The 10,788-nt window shown below is 44.4% G+C and overlaps 1 protein-coding gene across 1 annotated transcript in view; it reads right to left on the reverse strand.

Moving 5' to 3' along the window:
• Window positions 1–9,855, reverse strand: part of BIN1 (bridging integrator 1) — a gene marked incomplete at its 5' end in the record, with an annotated part of 54,399 nt that extends 44,544 nt beyond the window's left edge. The window contains 4 exons of the mRNA XM_009708856.1: window positions 77–172; window positions 2,061–2,155; window positions 2,638–2,692; window positions 9,775–9,855. Of these exons, the coding sequence (XP_009707158.1) occupies window positions 77–172; window positions 2,061–2,155; window positions 2,638–2,692; window positions 9,775–9,855 (327 nt within the window). The remainder of the gene's footprint in view (window positions 1–76; window positions 173–2,060; window positions 2,156–2,637; window positions 2,693–9,774) is intronic.
• Window positions 9,856–10,788: the final 933 nt, after the last annotated feature.

A 10,788-nucleotide genomic window follows, 5' to 3' on the forward strand; every position in this document is an offset into this window, starting at 1 on the left:
GGATGCAAGAAATGGATTCTTATGAGATTTCATCTGCCGTGATTCTGTACATCAAAAGTTTTAAAGAGAATCTTACTTTAATATCTGGAAATTGGCCAAGGTATGTATCCATAGTCAGAAGTGCCTGATCCACCAGCTTCTGATGGAAATCTGTCCAGAGGAGATCATTGTTCTGAAAAACAAAAGTAACAAGCTAACTATTACGAATGCAGAGCTCTACATTTCTGTTTTTCTCTATGAGCACTACAGTCAACAATTTCAGTCACCCAGAGCTCTTAAGAAATAGTGATTTCTTTGGAAAAACTAAGGAGCAGTTAGTTGAAAACTGAGGTCATGCCCGAAATGTAGAAACAGAGAAGAAAGCTGCTACTTCAGGTGACCTCTACAAGGACACAGCACCCTTTGTGAAGCTTCCTTTGAGGGACTGTCTTTTCCCCTGCAGTGCTAACCCAAGTCTATACAACAGAATGGAGGATGAAGGTTAGGCTGGCTTTACCTCCTTCTCCCAGCAGCCACAAAAATAGGACATCTGACAACACTAGGCACCATTTTCTGCTTTTCATTACAACACAGCTTTCTGGAGGATAATGAACAATAACGGAAAGCTATTCGAGTACTCTTCAGCCCTCACACCACCTGCCTCCACAACCCAATGGAGGTCACATGCAAGGCTTGCACCCTAACCTGTACACGCTTTATCCTTGATCTTATCTTAGGCTCAGTAACTTCCTGTCAACACCTTGGATTAGGTGGCAATTGCCCCTCTCCTGTTTTTCCAATTGAACAAAGGGTTTCGGCTAAAATATTCAGGAACAATGCCTACTTTATGTGGGAATTTATTATTTTTTGGGGCAGGAATAGCACTTTTCTCCTGCTTGTCTTTTCCTGAAAGACAGAAACATAAACAAAGGCATTAAAGGGGGAGGTGGAAGGCTGGAAATAGTCCTGGAGACCCCCAGAGTAGCTACAGTTAGTTCTCAGGTCTTATGCTCCCTTTGACCTCTCTAGCTCAAATTCTCTGACGGGAGAGCCTCCCAGGAGGCACCACAGTAGCTCAGGAAGAGAAAAAAGGCCAACAGAGAACGTGAAGTGGAGCTAGCTGAATTACAACTCCATTATTTACTGCAACAGCACTTCCTAATGAAAAGTTTCCATGTTAATGCAAAAACTGACCTGGAAATGTTCAGGTTTTGTTTGATTTATCTGCTTTGAAGTCAGTATTTCCTGGGCAAGATGCAGATGTTATTTCAGGTGAAATTTTCTGCAGTGAAATGCAGGGGAAGGGAAGAATCCTTCTCCTGTTCTCCTCTCTATTCCTTCCCCACTGCTCCAATGCCACAGAAAACTGCAGATAAGTCCAGCCCTGCAGCCTCACAGCAGATGAATCCACGGAGTTGAACTGCCACAGCTGCTGCTCAGCACAACAGCTGAGCAAGAAAGCAGAGGGCACCTGCCTCCAGCTGGACCCACCACACACACATGTCAAGCGGGATCTAAGCTGTCAAATGACAGGCTGTGCCCTAAGCCCCACAGAAAACACCTTGGCAAGCTGGCCAGGCACCACCTCACCAAGGAACGAGAACAGTAGGTTGGAGTGACACATGCTCAGCCAAACAAGGTGGCAACTAAAATATGGCAGCTGGTGGTACTGCTGTGAGTGGGAGGTTGTTGCAGCTACACAATGGCTGCTCTGATCATGCTTTGGCCATAGATTTAGCTTCCCCTTTCTCTTGCACAGAACATAAGCAATATATCCAGTTGACCCTACCAACTCTCTCTTGACATCCTCTGTCCATGTTTAGCCACTGTTGGGGGAACAAATTGCTTGCAGGCATAAGGGTCTGTGTAGCATCCAAGCATCTGGGGACAGTGCACTACAGAGACAAAAATACAGGCCACATGCCTTCAGCTTTCCCTTCTTCCCAATGCTGAGTTTGTCTCTCTCAATTCTTCTGCAAAGCCATATGCCTGAAGAAATGTGGTGCACAGACACAGCTTCCAAAGCTCATGTCCACTGACAGACCAAGCCTGGTGACCCCACATCCCAAACAGAGTCTTACCTCTGCTATTTTATTTGTATCATCTCTCCCAGGCCAATCTGGTTCATAAACTTCCTGCAAACACTCTGTCAGCTTCTTGGAGGCCTCGTGCATGGCTAGGAAAGAAGAGGGAACTGCTTCAGAAAGAGGGAAATAGCACATTTAACGAGTTTATTTTAATGCACAGTTTAACCCTCATCCTGAGGAATGGTAATGCAGGAGGTGTTGGATGGGTTATAACAAATGCTAAGCTCTTCTTTACAGAATTGTCTGACCCTTGATAACACAGAGACAGAAGGTAACCAGAGGGAGAAAAGAACAAAGGAAGCAGTTGCATCAAACCCTTTGTGTTCAACCTCCCCTAGGCAGAAGATATGAGAGTCTATCTGCCAAGACAGCACCACCTGTTTGGCATCAAAGCACAACCCCATTCCATCCCAGCTGGTCCTGAAGGATTCTGAAAGGTCCCCAACCCAGACAAGGCTGACCTTGCCTATAACTCACACCTGAGGAAACACCAGAAGAAGATGACTGCAGAAACCTCACTGTGTAGGTAAGCACTACGGAGGAAATGATTCTCTGCTTATGCACTCCTTACCTTTTACGGAAGCCAAGTAAGTTCGAAGGTCCTTCTGCAGCCTCGTGCCTTCGGACTGTGAATGCAAGCAGAAGACCATCAGTTACTCTCCCATATAAAGAGATTGTTAGAAGCAGGAGTCGAGCATTTCTAAATAAAGAAAAACAGTCTTGCAGGTGGGCTACATGCCAGCCCTACAACCACACAAAACATAAACAGGGAGACCACACAGCCCTCTGACTTGGTAGGCCCATAGACAATAACCTGCAGGCATGTTTGGCCAACAATACCACCAAGGTACCAAGTAACTTGATGTGGGTAAAGCTGTGATTTGCTCTTCCCGGCAGAGCCAGCTTTTGTGTTTTGCTTTCATACAAGCAACTACAGAGGGTCCTAAGGGCAACAATTAGTTTATAAGCCAAGGGCTAGTGAGACTACACAACAAATGTAACTGAAGGGAATCTGTAGGATACAGAAAATAGATGCAATTGATTTATTTTGTATTGGTTTGGAAGCAGTTTACCTCACTACTTTTTCCTGCCACAACACAAACTAAAACCCCAGTGCAAAGTGGGCACAAGGGACCTCTGACTTGCCTAAAGATCCTGTCTAAATTGTCGTGTGCAGCAGGGTTTGCAAATACAGAATTAATCCTCTTTTTCTTCAGTTTCATTGTGGAGGTGGCCTGCCAGCAGCACATCTCACTCACTAGGAAACAAAGGATTAAAACCAGAAGCTGGGCTGAGTTTTGCCAATTTGAACCTTCAGATGACACAGGTGAGTACAGTACAAGAACCCAGACTAGAAAGGGTTGTGGAGATTTTTACAACAAAGTTGGCCCAGATACAGATACATCCATGCGCTCCCCATACAACTGTTCTCCTGCACTAGGACAAGCACACTCAGGCCCATCTCCCCTCCACCTTGCCATATGTCATTGATAGTGGTGCAAAGCAGACAGGGAAATACTCTCAAATCCACACAGTGACGCTATACAAACAGAAATGAAAGGAGGATAAAAGCAAGGCTTGAGAAGTTGACCACCACCACCACAGAGCATGTCAAAGGAAGGGAAGGAGCATATATTGAGGACACCTGTACAAACTACCTCTGGAGTATGAAAGCAGTACAGAAAAAAGTTGGAGAGACAAAGATCTCTGATATAAAAGGGTTTCTCTTGCCCCGTGGGATCTCACTGGATCCTCACTATCCCCCAAATTATCAGTTAAAAACAAGAACGCAGGAAAATGACAGCTACACCTCACACCTTCCTCAGCCTGCTGCTGTTCCTCTCCTTCTTTCCCAGTTTGTGTCCCATTGGTGGGGCCTCAGCATAACAAATTTTGACAGCTGAAGACAACTCCAGAGACAGGGAGCTCACAGGACATCTGACAGCTGCCTCAGAGCTACTAGCTTCAAAAGCAGATGTTTCCCATCAGCCCTCCCCACCACTCAGGCACCTCTTGCCTCAACTGAGCCCATGCTGTGATCCTTTGTGCTCTCAGTGCAGCTGTGCTCTCTAAGCAGAGGCTAAATCTGCCCAGCTGTTGAAGTGGCAGTGCTAGCATAGCTTTGTGGAGAAATCCATCTGCTTCTAACCCTATGGCCCAATTTGTTTTCCTTGCCTCGAAAGTTCTGGATGAGTTCACATTTGTTCTCTTCCTACTGCCATCAACAAAGGAAATAAGGGATGGGAAAGAGCTGGCCACTTTCATAAACAAAAGTCAGACTCCTAGTCTGGAGAGGCATTGGGAACTGACCCAAAGAGAGTACAAGAGGAAAGGAATAATGACCGCATCTACTGCAAAAGTCCTAGGAGCTCTTAAAACACAGAGCAAACAAATGTAGAGCTTTTTTTGCTGGCTTATGGTGAATGTGGAAACCTGGGCAGATGAGACTTTCCTAACAGTGCAATCAGAAACACGAGGGAAGAGATGCCAGAGTAATTAAAGAGTACACACAGAAAGGACCATCAGGGAGGCTGTGCTGACAAGCAGCAGTTCAATCAAGCCGTAACGTGTGTTAGCTTGTGCCCAACGCAGGAAGCAAAAAAGTCTTAGAGGAAAACAGTGCTGTCTGCCTAGAATTGGTCCGTCCTAGAAATCACAGACTGGAACTGGAAAGATGAGATTTCAGAACACAAGAGAAAATGGCACACAAGAAACTATCATGCAAAATCCCTCACATTGATACATTATTATCCTGCAGCTGTATAATTTTTAAGAATGACTAAATTTGAACACACAACTTTGAGGTTATCAGAAACTAACTGCAGGGAAGGTCCTCTGCGGAACTTGCCCACCACACACTTGGGCACTGCAATGTCTAGAACTGTAACTCTCAAAGTTATAACATCTAAAATCAGAAACCACCTCTAAAATTGAGCCCAGCCTGGCCTGAGTCCTGCCACAGCAGCACACGACACAACCCAAACTCATGAACTCTTGAAGTCTCGATACCCAGTCCCAAAGTCATGGGGACAAAAGTATCCTCCAAGAGGTACACTGGCATCACAATTAAACATCAAATCAAGATTTTTTTAGATGTACTACCTGAAAAACCTGCAAGTCAGTGCCCAAATACTGGAGTGTGCACAATTGCAGCAATGCACAACTAGCCTTCTGTGTTGTCCAGGCATCCTCAACACCACTTGTCTCGCCACAATGTGCAGTCAGCCAACATGCAGTGCTGCATCCTGCAACTGGAGTGGTCTTCCTCAGTCACCTCTTGCTGACATTTCAAGTCAGATTTACAGCTGATCTCTAGGACTATGGGGTTACCTAAGCCTCTTAGAAGTACCAAGCCTGTCAGGGAGAGTGAAGAGATTTTACACCTTGTAATATCTGCAGGCAGAAAGACTTTCAAAGAGAAGCCCATGTTCAGAGTTTTGCTATGAATCCTGTTCCCCCAGCTCCCCTGGGCACCTGGGCTTCCCATTAAAGTACCTCTTTGACATTTCCATTGCTTTATTTCTTGTCCACCAGTAAAGCATTTCCCTCACTTGCTACAATGGTTTCTTTTTATTATTTTAAGGATTAATGCTTTCCCAAGAAACTCTGGCAGCTGCTTTCTCTCTGTGCATGCAGCACCTGCTTTCTTCAAACAGGCTACAGTGAGCTGTCAATTCTGCATAAACAGCCACAATTCTGCATAAACACCTCTCACAATGGAGTCAGACACTGGCAAATACCATATAAAACAGAAGCTTTCAACGCCCTTGAGTGCTCATTTAAGAGATGCTTCATAAACTATTGGTAAAAATAGTAGGGAAGAGAGTTAAACTGGAATCTGGAAAATTAATCCACTTCACAGTTATCGAAGAGTTTAAGAATGCGCAGAGGGAAGTCATAGAGGTATGGCTGAATCTCAAGATGTTGAAAAATCTAATAGCACAGTAATTTTTAAATTGCAAGAACATAAAGAAAGAAGAAATAGTGTGTGTGTATGTATATATATAGCATAACTCCACAAAAGGAAAACTAGGATAAAAATGGAAAATCAGTGCCAATTCTGAACCCCATATTCATTTCTCGTCTCTGCACTAACAAACTGACTTAAAACCTTTGCACAACTCCTGTCTTGACACAGGAGTGACCACAGTAAGTTGTTCTACTCAAACACACAAGTGCCATCTTGTTTGAGCAGCTATTGTCATACTTGCATTCACAGTGTAACTCAACCCTGTCCTGTGAGCGTATAACACAACCAGGTATAATATGAAGGACAGGATGTACAGGAAGATGCATATTTAAAAACATATGTGCTATGCTTGGGAGGCTGGAAGAGCTCTCTCTCCAAAGACCTAATGAACCACCTATTACTTATAGCTGTGAAGGAAAAACACAAGAGTGGTTTGCTATCTTTTTGGGCTTTCTTGTTTTGTTGGGGGGTTGTTATTTACAATATCTTTCACCAAGCCCTAGTGAAGCATGTAATTTTCCATAGAGCTGTTTCTTGGTAGTATACAGGTTTCCTACAACCCTTTTTTCCCCCCAATCTTCAAAAGAAATTTTTTCATTCTAATACTAGACTACAAGCCCTTTTTCCCCAATCTTCAAAAGAAAGTCTTTCATCCTAATACTAGACTACAACTCCTTCTTTACATAACCTCCCTGGTTTTGCAGTTCCAACGGGAAGGATTTTTATTATCAGGAGGGATGGTGATGTCCTACTCAGGATTAGATTAATATAGGGCTGGAATTATGTTATAGACTGTGGAATTATAAAGCAAGTAGGGGCAGGGGGAAGCATTGAAACAACAGCTCCAGATAAGCCCCAACTCAGCAAAACTTCAGAGCTGCTAAGACACAAAGCATGAACAACTGGTGAGAAGCTCCCATCCTGGACTACCAGGCAAGCTGTTAAACTCATTTTGCCACATAGGGCTGAAGCGGAAACTGCTGGGCATGAAGGGTTCTTGCCTGGAAAGAAAGAGCCTCTCAGTCACTGACTGTAGTGGGCCACAGTCAAACCTACACTGCAAGAACAAAGATTATGTCCACGCTGCCTGCCCTGTAGGCTGAGCCTGGGCCAAATACCATGGGGTACAGGCAGAGATGGATGCAGCCCATTCCAGCAGCGGCTTGCCTCTCGTGTTTGGTGTGAAATACTGTAAACCAACCCAGAACTTCCACACGAGCGACAGCTCATGAAGGGTATCAAGACCCAACCCCTCTGCCAGGCAGAAACACAACACAGCACCAGGTGTAAGGGCTGCCACCAGCCTCCCACTCTCTGTCTCTCCAGTGGGTATTTCAGACCCAGAGAAAGAGAAGCCAAAGCCTAGCATGCCTCGGGCAGGGGCCATGTCACACCTTTGCAGCAGGCCTCTTATTCCCAGGTCTGCAAGGACAATTTCCCGGACAGATTCTTGTGCAAGTGCCTGAACACAAGTGGCACTGGGAAAGCAAAGGAGGGGGGAGCCTTCAAGTGAAGGTTTTGTGAGGTTAATTGCCAAAGATAATCTGGCACGAGGGGGTAATACGGTGGCCAGCTGTGCTGCTTATCAAGCCTTCAAGAGACACAGGGAAGTCCTGTAGCCCTGCAGAAGCATGGTTATGTCCAGCTCTGCCACACAGCAAATCCATCTTTCTGAGCTAAAAAGCTCTGACCATTCAGAGACCTCTGAGTGGTTCTCTTATATAAGCCTGAATGGACAGAGACCTGGGAAGTGCAATGCTTTCCCTTATGTCCACTCAACCACCATTTGAGAGAACCAAAGACGCCCTAGCTGAAAATAAGTGGTTTTGAGACCTGCTCTCCATTCATTGGCAACCCATGCATGGGAACATGTGTCAAAGTGGCCCAACACAGTTATTAGAGTCAGAGGAGCCTCTAAATCAAGCAGCAAACAAGGCCACTGCCTGGTCACACTCCAGCCAGTTCCACAGGAGAGCTGTTTTGTCACAAGCCTGCAGCAAAAGATCAGCTTTTCTCCAGACTTAGATTTCCACTAGAGCAGACTTTGTAAGGACAGGCCATAGAAATTTCACCCATAGCTATACTACACACACGTATCATACATATAAAAACAAGTCTGTATATATGTACATATAACAGAAATTTTTTCCCTAGTTGGCTTGGCATCATAACAACTCTTCAGCCCTCGATATCCTAAGAATCCAGCTAACTCACATTTATGGTTTGCCCAGTAAAACAGGCATTGTTTGCATTTATTTTAGTAATAGGGAAACTGACAGCCAAAGCAAAACCAACAGACTCCAAGCAGCAAATGCACAGCAGCCTCCAGCTCCTTTGGTAAATTATTTGGAGAATTTAGGTCATGGCCTGCCCCTGAAAGACAGGAAAAGAAATTCAGCTGTAAGTGGTACCGAGGCAGTGCTTCTTTAACAGGTTTCTTGGTGCACCACTAGAACTTGTGGCTTTGGAAATTGAAAAGCCACTCCAGCCAGCCAGATCAAGAAGTCTCGATTTGAGTTTTTCTGTATTTCTCCTTTTAAAAGGTTATTTCCTGACTGCTGATACTTAAAAATGATACAGGAAAGTCACACCTGGTAATGTCATGTCATCAGCAAGAAGCCAAACTGTATTCCTCTGTGTGCAACAGAGTATCATTGGTGGACATGCTATAGAGATGTTGCATGAACTTCTGGAGCAGTAACTACTATTGCTGCCAAGAGAATGAGCATTAGTCTCCAGGAATCTGCAGTCAGCTCCAGTTATACATAAGTCAAAGTCAGACTGAAAGATTTTCATTATATTCAGCTGTAGCAAATACCTTCTCAGCTGGTTTTGCGACACATAACCACATCTGCTGAGTCTTAACAGACAAGATGCAGCTGCCGCTAACAGCTCCAGAAAAAGGCCCTAAATATATCAGGGCACAAAGGGTTAAAAGATTTCTTCAGCACCACCTCAGCTTTGGTGTAGCACAGATTTCGTGCCATGAAACAGAAGCAACACTTCCCCTAATACCAAGCACCAGTGTGCAAATCCCCTGGGGTAACTGATGTTTTCCCCTCCTCTGGGAAGGTGAAAGTTCCAGATAAAAAAAAATCACACTCAGTTCAAGACATAAACCTACTGCTGTTTAAGTAGGAGGGTGGGGAAAACTGCTGAACTGTTAAAATATAGGGATGAAACAGACACGTGAAAGAATAATGATCCAGGTCTGACACAGTGATTGTGCAAGGATGGGGCAAAGTTAGATTTACATCTTAGCCATGGAAGGATTCCCTTTTCATCATTTGCTTGCTTTGTCTCTTTTGCCCTCCACTGCACTTAGGAAACCGGAACTGCCTTGTTCCATTTTTTTTTTTTTTATTTCTAATCAGTTTCCCATCTTATCCATCTTTCAGACACAATGTTGCTCTTATATCTCTGCTTCCAACCCAGCACGAAAAATGACATTACAAAGCAGTTGCTAACTGAAGGAAGTGCTCTGGTTGAGCTACTTCTTTTCCTAAACTTGGGTCTAGAACAAGTATTATTTCTCAGCACACACTCTCACTGACTTCATGACAGGGACACTGGAAGACACAGTGTAATTTCTCATAAGTGAACAGCTACAAGTTGTGGGACACTTCAATAGGCCTATGGCATCATTTAATTTAATGGGCTTTAATTGCATATTGCAGCAGATGACTGGAAGCTAATGCTGAAACCCAGGGTGTAATTACATATTGCTAATTATCTTACCAGCTGTTTATTGAAGTTCTGCACGCACTGTTCAAACTGCTCATCTTTTGTTTCATCTGCTTTCCCAAGCTTCTGAAGGACCTGCAGAAAGAGAGGAGAAAGATAGGAGACTTCAAACACAGATACAGCAAAGCACAGACAAAGAAACAGTTGCAAGTTATTGCTCACGAGGCTGAAATAAGGAAAGTTAAAAAGATCCTCTTATTCTTGCACTCAGAATTTCTGGAATATTTCTCCACACAGTCACAGTTTGAAAAACAACTTACAGATGAATCAGGACAAACTCGGACTTCTTACACTTTGGTATACTGAAGAGTATGACTGAGGTTTCTCCTTGTCTAATGCTGTTTGCAGACAGGCAATGGCAACCCAGTTGTTCATCTCCAGCAAGAAAGAAACCACATCCCTAATATGCCTTGTGTGGTGTGATTAACTTATCCTGATTTAACACTAGTCTCTGGTCCACACAGGGTTGGATTTTTTTGCTCCCAGAACAGCGGGACTATCTTCAAACACAGAAAGCCATGCAGAGACCTCCTTAGATAGAGAAGGTGGTTGGAGCAGTGGAAGTCCCACCTTCTTCCCACCTTTTCTCACTATGCACATGCTTGGCAGGAGCTGGCTGTTGAGAACAACTGGGGACCTTACATGATAAATCAATGTGACACTCAGTCCAAGTGTCACATCTGAGAGCGTCAGCAGCCAGTCCTGTTCCTCTCACCACCTCCCTGCACAGCACAGCTTCCCACAGCCTGTAAAAAATTCCTTATCAGACTACTTCTCTTATCACCCTTCTCTCTTAATGATCTCTCCATGCAGCTAAGTGGATCGCTCCCAGGCTTTGAACAAAAAAGCATTTCATTTTCCAGGCAGGAAGGTAGGTCCATCACAAGAAGGCTTGGCAAACTGCAGCTGTGGAGGAGGGCAGCAGCTATTTGTCGTGCCCCAAGCAGCTCCAGCAGCAGGGAGACAAGGATGTAAACTGTAGCTGGTTAAGCTTGACTACATCATCTT

The sequence above is a fragment of the Cariama cristata genome, unplaced genomic scaffold (assembly GCF_000690535.1).
Source record: "Cariama cristata isolate BGI_N322 unplaced genomic scaffold, ASM69053v1 scaffold13380, whole genome shotgun sequence".
Classification (NCBI taxonomy): domain Eukaryota; kingdom Metazoa; phylum Chordata; class Aves; order Cariamiformes; family Cariamidae; genus Cariama; species Cariama cristata.